The sequence below is a fragment of the Dermacentor silvarum genome, chromosome 10 (assembly GCF_013339745.2).
Source record: "Dermacentor silvarum isolate Dsil-2018 chromosome 10, BIME_Dsil_1.4, whole genome shotgun sequence".
NCBI classification, from domain to species: domain Eukaryota; kingdom Metazoa; phylum Arthropoda; class Arachnida; order Ixodida; family Ixodidae; genus Dermacentor; species Dermacentor silvarum.
In genome coordinates this window covers 33,241,428-33,260,669 of record NC_051163.1, presented here as the reverse complement: position 1 = coordinate 33,260,669, position 19,242 = coordinate 33,241,428, and the positions used below count along the sequence as shown (strand labels likewise).

General features: G+C 44.5%; 1 protein-coding gene across 2 annotated transcripts; it reads right to left on the bottom strand.

Annotated features, from left to right (window-relative positions):
* Positions 1 to 907: 907 nt before the first annotated feature.
* On the bottom strand, positions 908 to 18,655 carry LOC119466440 (transmembrane protein 65). 2 transcript variants are annotated; one of them, XM_049657703.1, is made up of 6 exons: positions 18,305 to 18,655; positions 16,317 to 16,426; positions 13,808 to 13,862; positions 12,276 to 12,318; positions 10,130 to 10,235; positions 908 to 7,624 (listed from the first exon to the last, which is right to left on the bottom strand). In XM_049657703.1, the coding sequence occupies exons 1-6, from the start codon at positions 18,597 to 18,599 to the stop codon at positions 7,616 to 7,618; spliced, it is 618 nt and encodes a 205-aa protein (XP_049513660.1). In that variant the 5' UTR covers positions 18,600 to 18,655; the 3' UTR covers positions 908 to 7,615. The 2 variants fall into 2 exon arrangements, with proteins under 2 accessions (XP_049513660.1, XP_037582880.1); XM_037726952.2 differs by having other exon boundaries at positions 908 to 7,694; positions 18,305 to 18,649.
* Between the last annotated feature and the right edge of the window lie 587 nt (positions 18,656 to 19,242).

Here is a 19,242-nt window from a genome sequence, read left to right as displayed (position 1 = left end):
GCTAGCTTCCAAGGAGAAACCAAGCAGTTTAATTTCGGTTGTTTGAAGTCAAACTTGCCTGTAACACGAAACCCACAAAACATCGAATTGTGCAGAAGCCAGCGAACATAGGAGAAGCTAGGCAGAATAAATTTGAAATTACGGATGTCCGTAGAGCTAAGGAATATTTGGCGCTCCCTGCATGATGAGCTGATTTGCCAGTAAAACAAAAATTATTACAGTGGGTTTACTCCACAAGTATAGCAGCAGCAAGGTTTTCCCTGAGGTCAGCTCCACACGAGAGTGCAGGTTTTCCGGCTTGTGCAAAGAAAAAAAAGGAACAAAGGAAGAAATCGAGTTTCTCCCATGTCTGCCAGCGTGTTCGAAGGTGTATTGTTATAACTTTGGGGTGTTGCAAGATCGAAGAGGATTCCAGCAGACCAGGCTAGGTGTAACGACCTTGCACTTGCACATGCGCATTAATGAGTGAACAAATGCCACATGCAGCAAAAAGAAAGAAGAAAGCAGCATGCTGCTTCCCGACAGCCCTCGGGCTCCCGTTACAGATGGCACATTTCCTGTGTTAAAACGACACTACATTTCAAAGGCAAAGAAAGATTTACTGGCAACGGACTTGCTTTCTCAACGTCAACCCAAGAAAAAACTTCTGCATGATTGTGATTGCCCAGTGAGCTTCAACGATGGGGCAATAATGTCATTGCTGCAAGGAAACTAGTAGCATCGAGTTTTAAATTGAATGTGGGATTTACCTCAGGTTCACACTTTTGCTGCTTGTAAATAATACACAGCACGCACACAGTGTGTAGAGACGGACCGAAATTTTCCACCTACTGTGCCTGGCTAAGTTTTCTTGAGCAGCGCTGCAGATTCCTTTTAGGTCTGCACTTGATGAAGAATGCTACCCAAATGTTGATACGTCTTTATTGTGTTTTACAGAAGCAAGAACAGTGTGCCTCGCCTCGGAGGCCGGCTGTTGTTTCTAGTTGCAAACTTTGGTGTTTGACCCACAACAGACTATTTCTTAAACCCATGCATGTAGAAACTGCCAATATCCACCAGAAAAAAAGTCATTTGCCTATGCAAAAATATGAATGTCACACAGGCAATACATCATCTTATCAGTGCACTGAACTTCGAGAACAGAATGTGCGGGCGTAACCTTATAAATAGCTGCTATATATTCAACAAAGTTGCATGCTTTCTTCATCATGTCTTTTTTTTTCCACAGCAAGTTTTTGAATAAATAAAACAGATGACTGTTATCCAAGAAAGGAGCCGCGAGTGGATGACAACCGTGAAGGAGGTAAATACATTATAACAGTAACAACACAAACAGGTACACAGTGTCAACAAGAGAATAGGCACCAGAGTTCTGATGCACATTTGGTCATGGTATTATATTGCTGTCAAACACGCGTCGTACAGCATCGGGACAATGCTATAATTTTCATTTAGCAGCAAAGTAGGTGAACACTGCATATATTAACAAGCACAGGTAAAAGATATCACAACTCACAGGCTGATTAGGTAGCAATTGCACGGGCAGCTTTAAATATACATAAAGTACAGCATCTTCAGAATATGCCACAAGAACAACAACCCAGACAACAAAGTGTAAGCTCAAGTGCCCACTTCCAAAGCAAGCTTATGTGTTCAGGAATGTGGGACTTGGAACATAACATCATTGCGCAAGACTGACAGGCTTCATGACTTGCAACAACAGATATGCTACTAAATACAGAATCCCAATTAAAACTATCTAGATCAAACAATTATATAATACAGTAAGCCAATGCAGAAATAACGAGCCTACAAAAGCAACTGCAACTCACTGGAAAATATTTTAACCAAGAAAAACCGTCGCACAGAAGCTGTACCACCAAATACACCTGCATGCAGCTGTCCCATAACCTGCGACGCAGTGTGAACATTTGGACATCGTAGAGTCTCAAAAATGCTATGAATGCATACCGGTAGGGTTTCCAGACATCTTCTTGGCAAGAACCCTGTTTATCACAAAGGTTGTCACGGGAATCTCATTGCAGTGTCTCCCAGCGATACAAGAGAGAGGCACTGTCAAATCTCGGTGCACTGGAACACAACAAAAGCCACCTTTGGCCACGGTCAGTACATCGCTTGGATGCAGTATTTCCAGAAGGTTCACAAACATCCATAAAAACAGTGAACCCTTATATGCGTAGCACTTGAACCCTTTGGGGTGCGACCGTGATTACACTCTAGGGAACAATTTTTATCCCACAATGCTCTGTAAACTGATTTGCACCTTTAAGGGTGTTTTGCTGCCATAACCCACACCCTTACACTTTTAGGGGTGCAAGTGTGTGAGTTATAGGCCAATTTGCACCTTTGAGGATCCTGAAGGGCATACATCGGTTTACAGTGTGACAAGCATCCATAAAAATGGTGCACCCTTATAGGTATAGCATTCACACCCTTAGGAGTGTCAACAAGATCACACCCTCCTGGGAGCAATTTTTATCCTACACCATCACCTGTCGTGCATGTCCACAACTTTTAAAAGGAAAGCACTTCGTACATGTCGGAGGAGGCGAACAGCCACAGGTACGATGAACAAAATTACACTCCGAATTGCGTAACATCATGAGGATTAAATCATCGGGAAAATTCATCAATATGGGAACAATAAAACCAAGATGTAAGGAGCATCTGCTTTGAAATAGGCTGTTATTTTCAAGCAGTTACACAGCGCTGATGGAAAATGCACAAACAACACACTTCCACACAGCTTTACATTTAGCCTGGAAACTATAGTACTGGGGCAACACGACACCCCCACTGCTTAGAATGCTGGTTCTTAGATAGGCCTTTACGTGCACAGAGCAACTGAATCCAAACAGACCAGTACCACTCCGAGCTAAATCTCCTTCGGACTACTTTTATCTAAATTACACTGAGCTGTGTTAACTAAGTTTTATAAAAGCCTCCTAGCTCTCATTCCTGACGATGTATGCCTGAACAGTAACATTACGTAAGTATTCTAAACATCCGCAAAATCTATCCTGCCACATCATCTAAAGCTACCTTGGCATCTTTCTGCTTATAGACACAAATTGACGTGCAATGCTACACTGTCTAGGCCTCTTCAAGCTCTGAAGTGTTCCCTTTGAGCCAAAGGATGGCAATGATTGCAATATAGCTGAGCCGGCATCGTAATAAAAGATTCCCGTAAAAATGCGGGCTTAAGAATGTCAAATGACATGAGCTTCAATCTATGCACAAACACATCTATACACTACACTAAACATTGCAGGAATATGTCGAAACACAATAAATAGCTACATAGACTTGCAACATCCCTAGGGATGATCATTCTAGGTTTTTGTGCAATGTGGGCTTGAGAGAAATGTATATGTCATCTCAGGACTCAGTGTGGCAATCACTCGGTAGTCTTCTCAGTGGTGTGGCCCCTAGTATGGTGGAACTTCAATGCACAGGACGAACCTGACTCCAGAAATGGCAAAACAATGATCCAGCATAACGTCCCATCGAAATAAGTTACACCTTTATGCACTAGCAAATCAAGTTAGTTGCTGGTTAGCTGCCACTGCATTTAAGTGTTTTTACTGCATCATATGCTGTCAGCTCTGATGCACCAAACTGTTTCTTGTACATCTGAATTCAATTTTGAGCATTACGAGTTCCGATTTGTTAGCAGTCACGAAGCATGCAAGCATGGAGATATTCGGCCACTAGCATTAGGCCTATACAATTTCAAGGGGACACTACGCAGAAATATCAACTTCACCCCATAGAGTCCAAAGCACCATTTTAGTATAGTGAATTTGATACCTCACTATTCTTATTAGGGCATGGAAAAGTTAAAACGCTACACGGTAGTTACGAGTGTGTAACAGCAAGTGCTTAAACGTTAGCTGTGGTGTGAGCTAGGTATTTTTCGCTCCCGATTGCAAGCTCACCAAGTTGCTTGAGAGTCTGAAGGTCCTGCTTCCTCTATGACCTTTCAGGATAAGCAGTGTTTTATACAATGCTGGTTTAAACTACTATACTCCTTTCCAATGCTGGAGTGCTTGTTCAGTGAGCCATCGCTGCTGATGCTCCCATCAAAAAAAGAAAGACACCGTGACCAACTCCACACTGCCACCAACTCGCAAAGGGGAAGGCTAGGCTGGACCACACCACAGCAAAAATTGCACGATACTGTGGGTACAATTAGTCAGTTTCGCTGCCCGTGATGTGCGAAGGGCAACACCACCTGGTGGTGTTGCGGCGACCCGAGCTTTGCGTCACATGACCTGAACTCTCCTCTATCATTGGTGGAAGCACACGCGGCATCGCATGCGCTTCTCCCAATGGATGCGCTGTGGACAGCGATGCCAATGATGGCGATGCGAAACTGAGGAACGAGCTAAGAAAATATATTGCTTTTTAAAGCTAATGCATTAAGCAGCCTGAAGTGATTTTGATATGCTGGAGTGAGTTTTCAGCAAGTGATAGTTCAGGAAGCCAATTACTAATTAATGTTTACTAACACACAATTTCATTGTTTTTTCGTACGACTGCACCTTCCATAACCTTCCATAATAAATGTTAACGAAGTGTCCTAATTTTTCTTGATGGGGAATTGTGCTTGGGCTTTGTGGGGTTAAGCAGGATTGGTAGGTTATAGCCCTGGAATACAAAAGGTCATATTTGCTGCTAGAGAGATGAATGCTCCACAGTATAGAACATAAACGACATGGGCAGTAATTTTCAAACTTGTTTGTTCCTTACTATGTATGTCTTTCTAGCAGTAAATGCCTTTTAGTAAACACCAGTACGGCCAAGAACAAGTTCTCATGGAATACCAAACAGGTAAGTTTTACTTCGAGCAGGGTGAAAAGGATGCAAAATCAAAAAATGGCTGACAACACAACCCTGCAATTTCTGCATCAGCTCCATGCAATGTCCTAGATTCTGACAATGTCTGCTTCGTACTTGTTGGTTATCCATATAAAATGGTTGTGTAGCATTGAAAAGCTTTTTTTCTGCACGGAAGCAGCTAAGAACACATGAAAGTGCAGTGACATCTGCAACCTCACACCGACGATACTCTTGCACCAGTTTAGGTGCAAACTTCGAAAAGCAAAGTTTGACCTGCAATTTCTCAGCTAAACTTAACATTATTTTAACTTGAAGGACAAGCAGATGTTTTAATGAATAGCTCACCAGTACAAGCTAATTTAGCATTTATTTTTCGTGCGCCATTAGGCTTAATTCTATGAACGGCAACAAAAACCTGTTGCCTTTTATTCAAGGACAATAATGTCCATCAATATCCTTTATGGGGTACACTTGACCATAACGTCGCATATCAGCAAAAACCATCAACCTGTGTCACCTAAATCTTCAAAGCAAGCACCCAAAGCAGCCTTTGAGAGAACAAAAAAAATATGCTGGGATGTTTGACATGTTTGCAGGGATAAAAATGAAATACAATGTGAAATAATGAGGATGGGCACTGATCCTGTTCATTTCATGCTTTGTTCCATATCTAAATTGAGGCAACCTACTGTAGCTGGGGTACGTCGTGAGTTGTGACCACTTTTAAGTAGTTAGCAGACACATGGCCCTTCTATGCACAAAAAACAACCTGCAATCTGTTGTTCCGATGTGTCTTCTAATGCCAATTGCCTCATTTCTCGAGTCCCAGGTAAGGCGACATTTCACAAAACTGTTTACATTTTTTGGTGGAATAAGTTTGTCAGTTGTTGATGTAGTATTGGTTCAATATGAAGTGTTTCTAATGAGATTAATTTTAGAGCCGCAGGCCACGATTTTGTAGCAATTTCTTCCGTTCTTATATACCGTTCATGGCCGGCTGATGCCATTGATAATATGGGCAAAGTATCGCTCTGACCATTGACAAAGTGTGAAAAGGGACAGCATTGAAAAGGGCCTCGCTATAAAATTCCAGCCCTGGTTACAGCACGTCCCTACTCGTACAACAGATGTACACACAGCTGACAGGCTGCATTAGTTAAAAATCCACAGACTTAAGTTTGAGGCTCATAAATGCATCAGTGACTTGAAAGCCAGTACAATGCTTCTCTTTCAAATGCTAGGAATCACAACAGCAGCTTTTATGCGTATGTCATCAATGAGTTGTTCCTGCCCACTGCAGAAGTAATCGTAACGTAATACAAAAATAGCAGCTATGTGCCACCACATTTGAGAAAATGTCAGCTGGAGTGTCTCTCGGAAGAGTTTTTAAAAGTCAGTGGTTGAAAGGTAGTTTCGCACCGTCGCTTAGATGGCAGCTGGGATTGCTGATCAATTCAGCACAAATATCTTGCAGGTTAAAAAATACGTAATGGACTAGTGCAGTTATTATCACTAGGATACATGGGCCAATCAATCAGCGGCCTTCTACATGCAAGCCACAAAGAAACCTAGAATATGGTTAGAATAGGTGAACATGAATGATAAACATTACGATGAAAAGTGCACCTGAGCTAATAGCTAACATCTAGTTGGTCATGTAAGTTAAGAGAACATGCTTAACAATACACTATAGATGATCTAAACTGACGGTTACTTCTAGATGTTGCAGCTTCGGAATCCATGTCATTAGAATTCCGCACTCAATGCGCTGAATGCAACACCAGTGGCCTATGAGGTTGACTGCCAGTGGCCCTCACAGAATGAGGAAATATGTAAAACATAAGCGGCGACGTCTGGTGTGTTTCATGAGCTCATACCCTTTGCCTGCTACCTCTACAGAGCTCTTCTGTGTTGGTGCCTTTTGTTTTGGTAAAGCTAACAGTGCCACAACTTAATTTGGAGACACAAAACATCTCTTGTGGAGCACATGAGCAGGCATGCAAGAATTCAGTATGATAAGCAATCTGCAATTCATGTTTTAAGTACATGCAATGGTGGAAAATGTTAAGCTTCAGTGTTCAACAACACATAAAATGACAGACCAGCTTACAGCCTCCCATTCAAATATCACTGCATTACAATTTGTGCAGTGTGTATCACAACCTATCATTTCCATGCAAGCAGTTACCAAAATGGAACTAAACACACTCGGCCAAGCAACAGGCACTCCTGTTTAGCAGGCAAGATTAAACGTCGTCATTCTGAATAACTCGCCGGAAAAACAGCCAAGCCAAGGGTGTTACGTCAACGACACCTGCAGGAGCTAGCTTGAACTGACCTGCGCTTACCAAATGACATGACAGACAAGGCTGGCTGTTGACAGGTTAACAACACCACTGCACAAGTGGGTGCATAAAACACGTGCACAATCAAGACAACTTGTCACGAAGGTCACGAGACGTTATAAAACAGAGAGGTCATAGACAATGTCAGTTACGGCGTTCCTCACAGCCGGTGGTCTCCCACCGGCCAGGAGACACCAGCAGCCAAGAAGAAAGGCAGAGAGGTGCATAATAGTCTATATGCGTCCCAAGTTGAAAGAAGGCTGGACGCGCAGGCCGGATAGACAGCGCTCAGGAAGTCAACATTCTTTGGCAGGAGGCTCGGCAGAAGGTGAGAGATGGCAGGCTGCTAAGGCAAGCTCAACTGGTGGTCTTCTGATCTTGCGACTGGCGCCCTTCTGATCTGTGCCTCATGTCCTCTTTTGATGAGAGAAACAACAGTGGGAACATACCCAGAATGCAGCCCAGGAAGACACCAACAGCCCTTCCCTGCAGACATAAGAGGGAAACAGCCAGTGTTCGCCGTAAGATCTACCTTGTTATACTTGTGTGCCGGCTTGTTATATAATGAACGTATTAAGTCAAACCTCGTTAATACGTACCCGCTTAATGTGTAATTGCGGTTTAAACGTAGCCGCGAAGATTCCCCCACCCAGCCCCCATTGAACCCCATGTATTGGCTGACCACTTAAGCCGTAGTCACTCATTCACCACCAAACAGTTAGCGTGTACTATTTTCTTTCTAGTTCTACACGCACAGGCAAAAATTGGCAAAATCTCGTGTGCACCGACGTTTGATTATCGAGCTGCGACGCCGGACGACAGTCGCCAACAATAGTGACCTTAAAACATGGCCCCCATGACGCATTTCCTGCTCATACAGCTGTTGCCGAATGCAACGCACAAGAGCACGGCCTTCGAGATTGGCTTCCGGTACTGTGAAGAAGCTGCCGGTGGGGGGTGCAAATTTGCGAATCCAATTCAAGAAGGAACCGTGCAGAACCACATTTTATTGCGATAACAATCTTATGGTCACTCCAAGCGCATTTCTGCCGTCGCCGTGGTCGTCGCTTTGAGGTTCCGTATAAAGTCCAAACACGGTAACACCGTCGCCGCGTGCCGTACGCTGTATGTGCGAGTGAAAGCTTGCAAAGGTCAGCTCAATCTCATGCTCGCGAGGGAGAAAGGCGGGACGGAAGCGCGCTTCTGTCGCACGCGAGGTACACCGGGGGAGGCGAGAAAGTGGGGGGCGTTTTACTTTGCGCCGTATCTTGAAAGCGATCTGCGACGTGGAAAAAGTGCGCATCCGTACGGGCATTGTCTTCAAAGCGATCTGCGATGTGAACAAAGTGCAACTAGTGCCGGTAGCTTCGTGTGCGCCTATCGGGTGAAACTGTGTTTGTTTTTTTCTTCATTCCGCCAGTGTGACTGCAGTCTTGGTGTTGTCGTAGTGTTCTGTTCGAAGATGCCATTGTCGCGGCAAGGCCACCACGGCGGCAAGTGAAGATAACCGATTTTTTTGCTGCGTACCCGCAAGTAAAGCCTGTCTGACTGCGTGTGTATGAGAGCATGTTTATGAAGTTCTTTTCCAGCCGGTAAGTAGCCGCTAAACTGGCATTGAAGGTTAATTCGTACATCGTTTAGTGCGTACCTAAACGTCGTTCCCAGCCGGCTACGTTATTTGACTGTATATTAACCCACCCAATTTTTCGTTTCGCTGGAGATCTAGCCACTCTAAGTTTTCTAGCTTGTGAATGTTGCTACCTACTTTCCATTGCCATGGTATGGGCACAAAATAACAGTGCAGACACTTACAGCTGGTTAAAATTCTAGAGCCCATGTGGACATGCAGAGAGTTCAACTATGTAAACCTTCTACAACTTTATTCATTTGTTTGTTTCTCATATGCAAGAATGTCTACCTGGAAGCATTTTCCTGACCTTACGTGGATGTCTACAGTCATTTGTGAATTTCTACACCGGTGGTTTTGAAACTATGGTTCATGGACTTCCTGAGTGAACCTTGAAATAATTTAATAGCATTCACAAGTTCAGCTTTACAGATATGTCATTGATGAACACAGCCTGTCAAAGAAGCTAAAAGGGCATCTGGTGAGGCGTTTGTGATGTGACAGCACTCTGACCACCCTGGTGCAAGAGATTGAAAACTCGACGCTAGCTTTCTAGAATGCAGCTTGACGAAATCGTATATAAGACAAAACGGTGTTCATCACTTACATTCTGAGAAGAAAAGAAAAAGGTTGTCTGCACACTTCTGCAGTTAAAGGTGATAGCCTTCTAGATCAATAAACCAAGCTCACATGCTGTGTGCTTCCCATAAACACATCTCTCTTAATATTGCCACGTTGCAGTGATGGTGAAGGATCAAGTACTGCCAAGTGCATTAGCTAGGAATTTGATTCTTTATTGGACAAACCTGTCCCAAGAAAAACACACAACACTCAAAGCACAACAATAACAGCAACCACACTGAAGAATTTTCGGATACAGTAGGCACATCTTACTCAGGGCAACAAATTGATAACATTGGCAGTACAGTGAAAAATGATCACCGTCAAAAAATCAACACAATGTGTGCACGATATAGCGTTTTCTTCTACCAGTTTAGCCAATGGGTGCACACAGTTGAACCTCATTTATAATGAAGTCACATACATCAATGATATATCGTATTCATTATAAGCCTATTCATTAATATTCATTATAAGCATAAGTTTGTTACCCAGATATTGGTGAGAAGCATTCTATATTTACTTCATTTTATCTGATATTCGTTATATCCAATTCATTATATGCATGTTAGTTAGACCGAGGTTTGAGCCTGGCTTGAAAGCTATGTGCCCATAAGTGACTGTCCGAAATAAAAGCCCCTGTACACGCTGGTGTCAATGCAGCAGCACTCACTATGTTGGCACTCCATCGGGTGGCAGCCATTTCCAGCTGAGCAGGGCTCAGGCTCGGAGCCTGGACACCAACCTTGACCGCTAGTTTCTCCACGTACCAAGCAGACCTAGGTGGAAGAAGAGGAGGTTCTTACTGTTTTGACACTGTGACATGCTGAGCTCTGCAGTTATAAAACCTAGTCAGACCTAACCTAACCGTGAGCAGGAATAAGCATAAAATGCTTTCTCGTTGTATCCTTAACACCAGTCGACTCATTCGACTTTTTGCCTAATTTGAACTCACTGGAAAGTCCCAGCAAAGAATCATACAGTACCGTATTTACCAGAATATACCACGTGCTTTTTCTCAAGAAAATGGGTTCGAAAACTGCCTGCACGTTGCAGTCAGATACGAAACCAAAAACATGGTTGCAGCGTAGGCAACAGCCTGCCACCAGTCGCCAGACACAGCATCATTGCCATCACAAAATGGCGACAGAGCACTATTTTGAGAAGGTTGATGTCAGTTGATTTTGTGCTCAAGTACAATCTTGAGCGGTACTTTCAGCCAATAACTTTCGGGGATACTATCACTTTCAAGAGGTTTCATGCCAATCGGCACCAGATAGATGCATTGGCATAATCGGTCCCAGTGTTCCTAGTGCAGTGCCAAGTTCAGTATCTGTGCACAGTGCCAGGAACGCCGTCGGATGCATACTTTGACAAGTCCGACGTAGAGCCTCGTGAAAATGATAGCAGTATTTCTAAAAGTGATCAGCTCGAGAATACCACCCCTGTGTGCTTGGTAGTGGTAACCAACGAAGCACAAATAGTGACGACGATGCGCCGCTTTCAGTATGAAAGATTAAAAAGATTCCTGTCTGTTAAGGTAAACTCAGCACGTCTCGTTTTTTATTATTGTGTCTTCAGTTTGCCGTCATTATTCCATTGCCACTTTGTCATAGTCATTCCCATTGTCAATCCAGCATCATCATACCAGCGTCATCATGCCGTTGTTGCCATAACATTGCAATTAATTTAGCATCGTCATCACATTGTCACCATGCTGTTGCCGTCTTTCCAGCATCGCCACACAATTGTAATCAATTTAGCATCATCATATTGTGGTCATGCAGTTATCGTTCTAGCACCGTAATTCCCTTTGTCACACCATCCTCATCATGCTGTCGTTATTATACTATCGGTATCATTCTAGCAGCAGCATCACATTGTCTTAATGTCAGTCGTCACTCCAGCATCGTCGTGTCATTGTCACCATTGCATCGTCATCGTGATGTCATCGTAGTTTCAGCGTCTTCCTTTTGCCACAGTGATTCCAGTGTCGACATGCCATCATCGCCATTCCAATGTTGTCATTGTTGTCATCCCATGGTCGTCACATTGTTCTCGTCATGCCATTGTTGCCTTGTTGTCATGCAGTCACCTTCATGCCATCATGGTCGTTCCGTCGTCATGCGTGACATGTGCATGGTTGGGCACAACAAGCTTATGATGAGAAAAGCGGATCTCAATGAAAATGTGTCCAACTAGGTCGTCTGGTCCTTAATTGCAAATTATCGCCAAGCTTGAACAGCTTTGTTTTTTCACATACCAATGAAAACTTCTCTGAAACCGATTTCCACAGCACGTAGGATCTGCAAATTTTGTTCACACAACCGTTCTCTACAAATCATGAATGCTTCACGTTACGTAGACGTCAACTACAATTGTGTCTATTTCCTTAGACTACAAAATTCTAAAGAAATTGCCTTCGGCAGAGAGCACGACTTCAGTTCTTGAGGTGTATTAGCCGAAGAGGTGAACGTTACTTGCAAGAGAAATTTAAATGCATAATCCACTAATCAACAAAATTGCACTAATTAGGCTTCTAGCTTACTGCTTTACGGCACATATTGCTTATTTACGAATTGTAGTCAGCGAGCTCGCACGATGTATCCACTTAAAACAAAGTCCAAACCAAAGTGGCAGATTGTGCTGTCCCCAAGTCCCACACTATTTTTTTAAATTAAATCTAACAAAGCATAGAAGAATGCACCTTGTATATATGTCACAGACAAACCTGCTCTGTTTGTATTTTTTGTTCACATAAGGCCCCAAGACTGATGTATGCTCTGAAGTCCAGCACAAGGCTGGCTCAAAAGTCTTACCCGATTCCAGCAGCATCCGATATGGCATTCCCCAGGCCAGCAGCTGGAAGAAAAAGACAAGGGTAACGGTGTCTTCTGATGACAATTTGATAGGTTTGTGCACTGAACACATTGCAAATGCCTGATGTACTGTTTCCATAAAGTTAGGAAGAGCAATACACTTTGCTTCCTACATCCTCACCGGCTCAGTTAGCACTGCTACGCACTAGTAATTGTCAGAAGTTGCTTCTTGAGCAAGTGGCTTCAGCAACTGTCAAATGCTTGTATGGGTTCCTCCACTGACCTCTCGAGCACTTACTACAATCGTCATTACCCTTTTTATTCTTTGACCACCAAGACTACTGTACCTACCGCTGAAAGTATGTAACAGTGAATAGCTCAATAATAGAGCTTATTTAATGGAAGCTGTGATGGGCTTAGAAATTTTTTAAATTTGCTAAATTACTTAGGTGCAATGAGTCATGAAAATCAAGGAATATCATACCAACTCCCTGGACTCAGAAGGCTGAACTGTTTTGTGCCCAGTCATCACCAAGTCATCACCATGAAAATTTGCAATTTTTGTATAAAAATTCCTGCTGCTATCTCAAATCTCAACTTCTCATTATGAAGCTAACAGGCAGCAGGCCTATAGGGAGGCAACACTTCTTTAGTTCAAGCCAAGCTATGATGCTTAATTATCCAGTCTACAGTATAGACCACTTATAACATAACCGCTTATAGTGCAGGATCGGATATAGTGCGGTCTTTTCAGACTCCCGTTAATTTTCCCATAGCACTCCATGTATACACGTATCGCTTACAGTGCAGTTGAGGGAGACGAAATACCCGTTACAGTGTGGCTGCCTGGAAGTTTGGCAGTCAACTGAGACGGCGAACACTCCCCTCAAGCCGCAGATATACCCCAACGTAACGCGAGTGCGCACGTCTAGCTCCGCGACGTCACGGTGGCGAACAACCGGCACGTCTCGCACCATCGGCCATGTTCCAATGTTGCTGGCGCGTGAATAGCTCCATTCATATTTTTCGCCCAGCGCACCAAGCTGCGCCGGCCACACATCCCAGCATTCCTCACGAGGTGCGGGTAGAATGACGTAATGGCGGGGGCGCTCGAAAGCATGTTCGTCGCCACGGCTGTCTGCGCACTGCCCTCCTGCAGGCAGGCCGGGCGTGCGCGCTTAAACGCACCCCCCCCCCCCTCCAAGCCTTGCATGCGATGAAAGGACAGCACGCTTCCTTCCCGGTTTCCTCCCTTGCGTGTGTGAGATTGAGACACGATCACTGGCTCACCCTCGCAATTCGCACATACAGCATACGGGGACTATTTTACTCCCCTTGGACTCTATACAGCAGCTAGAAATGCGCCTGGAGTGTCCATATAGTTGCTATCGCAATAAAATCGTTGTTTTGGTTATAGTGCAGTACCGCTTATAATTCAGATATTCGCAACTCCGGTGACTTACATTATAAGTGGTCTACACTGTATAATGAAAAAAAAAGAACAAAAAAAGAACAGAGGCAGGTTTCAGCACCTGCCATTGTTGAAATGCCCAGTCCAATGCCAATGGTGGTGTCAATGTAGTCACCCTGCACAAAGGAGAAAAAGAAGCATAAATGTTACGATCACAAAAAAAACATGAGCACACATACAAAAGAGAAAAGGTATAAAATGCATTCCAAGTAGCACACGAAGCAGTGCCAATGTGTGTTCTGCAAATGAAGCAATGCCTACTGAGTGTTCTGCAAATGAAGCAATGCCTACTGAGTGTTCTGCAAATAGTAGGGGCAGCAGGTATACATGACTCTTCCAGCTAAACCACTAGTTCGTTCACATTGAAATTTAATACAGAGGTAGCAGTTCATGGTGGGTTCAGTTTAATACCACATTTGCAGACATTTTTGGATGTTTCATACACAATAAATCTAAAGAGCATATTGTCGACAGTGAAATCAGTAAAGAATGCAGATTCTGCTGCAACAAAACCATGGTGCAATCTCTCACCGCTACGGCAAAACGCAGCATTTGCCGTAGCAGACGCAGATGGTGCCATCATTCCGTCAATCTTGTTTTAGGGCACAACAACCGAATCTTGCTGTTGAGAGACTCAGCTGTGTTTAGGGGGTTTTGCCCCAAATACAGTGAGACAACAGCTTTTTGTCGATCAGCCTATCATATTTAGCAAGCATGGCCCTTGCCTAAGCACTAGTAAAAACTGGAGAATTAGCTGGCACCGGCTCAGCCAGGGCTAGCGCTCGCTTGTGCTTGCACCAGGAAAGCTCAACACCTAGACATGTTGAAGCATAATTATTGAACGGAAATCACAAAATGTATATTTTTTCTGCAATTTTTTTATCCACAGCTCCCCTTAATGTCTACTTCATCTCAACATATAAAAGGCGCCCTGCAAGGCTCCCGAAAAAGCTTGTTGGGTGGCACCGAAGGCATTATAACGATGCGGCTATTTCGTGCACTTCGTATGACAGACGTGACGTCGATGAGTGGCACTATGAACATTGGTAATGTAATGTTTTATTTACATTCACACAATACTGAGAGTACTGCAAAAAAAAAAAAAACGCTTAACCTTGCACTCGGCCGTGCAACGCTTGAAACAGCGAAGCTGGGCGATCGTAGCCCAGCCTTTTCCGGAAGTGCGCGCAAATTTTTCGTCTTATTACTCATGATGATTATAATTTATTTTCGCGCGTCTCAGACTTACGGCCCTCACTGCGCGTTGCATAGCGCAGCTTGCAACACCGACACCGCGTTCCAGGAGACTCGCTCCGTGAATGCGTCTCTCCCTCTCTCGCTCTCACAGCGTGCAAAACCTCTTCACCTCGCAGAGCAGGAGCGTACGAACGCGCCAGCTGTGGGCGACGACGACGACGCTCGAATGCAATCATATGGTTCGCATAAATGCATGTTCCGCAAGCGTGGCTGTATAGCCTAGTGGTTACGACGCTCGCTTGGCGACTGGGGGTATGCGGGTTCGAATCCCGCCTCGGCAAGAAAGTTTATTTTCTTTTATTTCTTCGTAGTTTCTTCATACGCACAATGAACCACAAATTACGGCTGGCTTAAACAGCTTCGCTGTTAAAAAAAAAAAAAGCTATGGCATTACATACCAAGCCATTTTAATTATCGCCTCATTATCACACGGCCAATAGCAAGGTGTTGCAACCATGGTAACAAGCACCAACAAGTAAAGCACATGGCACACCAACGGCCACTCGCGCAAGCAATTGTAGCCATAGAAGTGATGCCATGGCCTCCGAGATCAGACCGCACGCCGTCCAATCGTGGAGGCCAAGGTGACGCCATAAACGAGCCAAGCATGCTTGATGGCGCGCCAACTTACTCTACGTAACACTGATGCTCTGTGGCTATTGGAAGCCACACTAGCACATGGGAGACTGAAATGCGGCATCCAGAGCCTCGAAAGTTCAAGCTGATGGTAACTCCAATTTTGCTTGTATTTTGAAGTTCCTGTGACCGATAACTTCGGGTTGTGTGCGTTATCATAACTTATTTTGCTCTTGGTTCTTTGAAATGCTAAGAAAGAATCAACAGCAAAAAATGTTGGCCTTAGGAAAGTGTTGCGGGTCCCCTTTAAGCAGGAGAGAAGAGAGCTTGTAGGGAATTAGGTAACAAGCCAGAGCTGGGTGAGGTGTGCGTATCAGGGAGCTTATCCAACTCTGACCAGCCATGGCCATGCCAGGACCCATGACACATTTTGAGCAATGCCTAGACACAAGTGTATTGCATCGTGCACACTAAAAGTCATCAAAATTTACAAGCTGAACTTAGTTAAATAAGATAATTGTGTAATATGATGCATTGCGGAGTCTGCGATGATCAATTCCATGATTTACATGTAGCCTGGAGGGAAACCTTACTTCAGTCACATCACAGTCCATAAACACTCTGCAATAGCTGACCTCACATGCTTGACGAGGACCTTGAAAATAATTTCTGCATCTTAAAGGCTTCCACTCCCAATAATTTTTTTACATGCACAGACCAAACAGGTTGGCACTTACCGCCACAATCATGATGAAGTTGTCAAGGAAACCAAAGCCCACGAATGGCAGGGCATTGTGAATGGCCATCATCCGCAGCTGGGCAGCTGTGGGCATCGTCCCCTTCCCATCTGTGAGCCAGCCAAAACGAATAGAAGTGCCATCAGAAACTGTGAAGCCTCTCAGTATTAGTAACGTGATAACGACATTACAGAGCAGATACTTGAGCAACCGCAGGGTAACACAAATGAGACACAACACCGAAACAAATGAGCCGTTTCCTGAACACCTATCGAGGACGCTACCAATTCACAACTTTCAGCACCTCTACTACATTTCATATGTAGTAGGCAAGAGTATGAAGGCTAGATAGAGAGAGCTCTGTCACTGCCATTGGCGTAGCAGGGGGGGGGGGGGGGGGGAGGCAAGGCATGTGCCCCCCTCACTGCAATTTCTGTGTTAGTAAGCAGCCTGCCAGGGGCGGGCCCTTATAATGTGGTTAACAGTAAAGCATGCGCACACTCACACACGCTCATATATATATATGACATACAAGGTCATTCAGCTGATATATATATATATATATATATCAGTTAAAACGTTGAATGACAGGAACTGGCAGTGAAACAGGTCAATGAATAGAAGCACGTAGGAACCTTCCCTAATTCACGAGCAGGTGTCTTCATGCTCAGGTGGCGCTTGAAACAGTATGCTGTACCAAGAATTTTAGTCGAACAAGGGTGGTGACCGTCATGTGCAGTGCTTCGGGGAAATGCATGCACCAGAACGACAATACCTGCTTGTTTTTTCTCATGCCACATCAACCGATTAATCGCGATTGAATTATTAATCAAAAAATCTGAATGCTAGAATTGCCCTGCAAAAGGCACTACTGGTAATAAAATTACCTCCAGTGCTTGTTGAATGAATGCCGCAGTGCTGCAGTTAGACCTGCCAAGGGGGAGGGGAGGGGGGGCGGTGCCTCTCCTTAAAGATGGAGGGGGAGGCTGACTTCAAGCAATGAATCTAGCTCACAATTAAGACACGGTCTGTAGGGAAATACATGGGAAAAGGAAAATTCGAGACTGGCTGTTTTATTCTGACGCGTAGGCGCATTGGTAAAAAAAAAAAAGAAAAAAAAAAAAAAAAAAACTAGCGTATCTGTAGGAATGCTTGCAGTTCGAGACACGGTACACGAAACACAGCAGCGCCCTCTCATGACGTCATCCTGAACGTACAGTAGGGCCACATTACTTTCTGGATGTCCGTATCTAGGTGTCAATAAAACGCCAAGAAGCATTCGTACTCGTCATGTCTATATATATTCACTTGGCCCTCCATAAAGCCATAATAAAGCCATAAAGACACCGCCTGAGGAGACTGGTGAAGGTCACGTCAACTCGAACGCATTGCGGAGAAGACCCTGTTCATTATCAACTGCCCGCAAAAATAGCCATGAGGAGAAACACATGAAAAGGGAACGTAAACAACACTAATGACGTAGCGCAGCAAAAATAAATATTGCGCAAATGGTAGTCGCCGGATTACAATCATCTTTTTTTTTTTTTCTCTCTCTCGATTTCTAACGTTGTCGTTGTGCAGCACATTCCTAGAGTTATACTGACTTCGCGGACACTCGCAGCCGACGCTATAAGACGAGGCAATCAATAAAAATGGCAACGAAGTAAGTGTATACACAAAAAGGTTTCACATCGTGTGCGTGTGACAAGAGAGTGCGCGTACGCAAATACTGCAGTCGAAATCGCTCGTCAGTTCCGCGGACACGAATAAAATCCACACTTAAGAGTTGTATGACACGCTACCCACCGACTGCGTTCACATGGTCCCTCTAGCTGAATGGGCTCTCGAGAAAGAACAGAAAGCAACATCACATGTCGATCGACATTCGACACAGGAACACCTGTTGCGACGCGCTTTCTTCCGCGCGCTCGCCAGACGTGCACAAACAGAAACTCGCAGTACAAGCGCGTCTACGCAAGAGCACTCACTCTTCTCGGTTTTCTCAACGTGAACCGTCAGCTCTTCCATGAGAATCTTCCTCTCTTCGGGCTTGAGTCTCACGATCAAGTCCTGGGCGCGCTGCTTCGTGAGAATGATTTCGTGCGTTCCCGTGTGCTTTCCGACGCCATTGCTGTACGCGGACACGCAGAACGATCGCAGCAGGGCCAAGTGCGCATTGCGACGCGGATGAACGCGCTTGAAGGCGCCCAAAAGTTGTGACCCCGCCAGCCTGCAAGCCATCGCAGACGCTGTAGCAGCTGACGGAAGCAGGCTGGCCGCCATGTTTGTCACGAAACGACGCCTGTCGGACGCCCACGAGAACCGAAACTTACCACCGTGCGCAAAAAAAAAAAAATACGGCGAGTTAGTGTAACCACTAATTATCGGGGTTTAACCTGACTTAACGTCAAAAAATTTGCGTAGCTTGCACTGGAGGCGCAATGCTAAAGGGACAGAGGAGCTAGTGGGCACCTAGCTAGTCCTAATAAGCACTACGAAGTCATCCCCAGCATTTCCCGAAATTTATTGATTATTGATCGATTAGCTATCGCAAGGTATTAACCACGTATTGCGGCTAAGCTAAGCACTACAAAGTCATCCCCAGCAATTTCCGGAATTTAATGATTATTGATAGATTAGCTATTGATTTGTTATCGATTTGTTATCGATGACTAAGCTTAAGTAGTCCCAACCATGCTTAGCCAGGCTAGGGTAGCCAGGGTCAGCTTCGCTAGTTCACAGTAAAGTCCCTAGATTTCCTGCTCTTTTTTAAAGAAAGCAAAAAAATATCTAGGGACTTTAGTTCACAGGGGTATGTACCATTGCGCTTGGACCCTTTCTGCACTACCGCCAGGATCGGCCACATTTTTCCATCGACGAGCACAGTTTTACGGATAGCTTAAACAGCTTCGCTGTTAAAAAGCAT

Bases quoted from the DNA above. Each gene is read 5' to 3' on its own strand.
- LOC119466440 (XM_037726952.2), bottom strand. From the start codon at position 18,599: ATGGCGGCCAGCCTGCTTCCGTCAGCTGCTACAGCGTCTGCGATGGCT. The intron at 16,427-18,304 runs GTGAGTGCTCTT...GCTGGCTCACAG, and splicing joins CGTTGAGAAAACCGAGAAGA to ATGGGAAGGGGACGATGCCC. The intron at 7,695-10,129 runs GTGAGTGCTGCT...TTATGTCTGCAG, and splicing joins CCCGATGGAGTGCCAACATA to GGAAGGGCTGTTGGTGTCTT.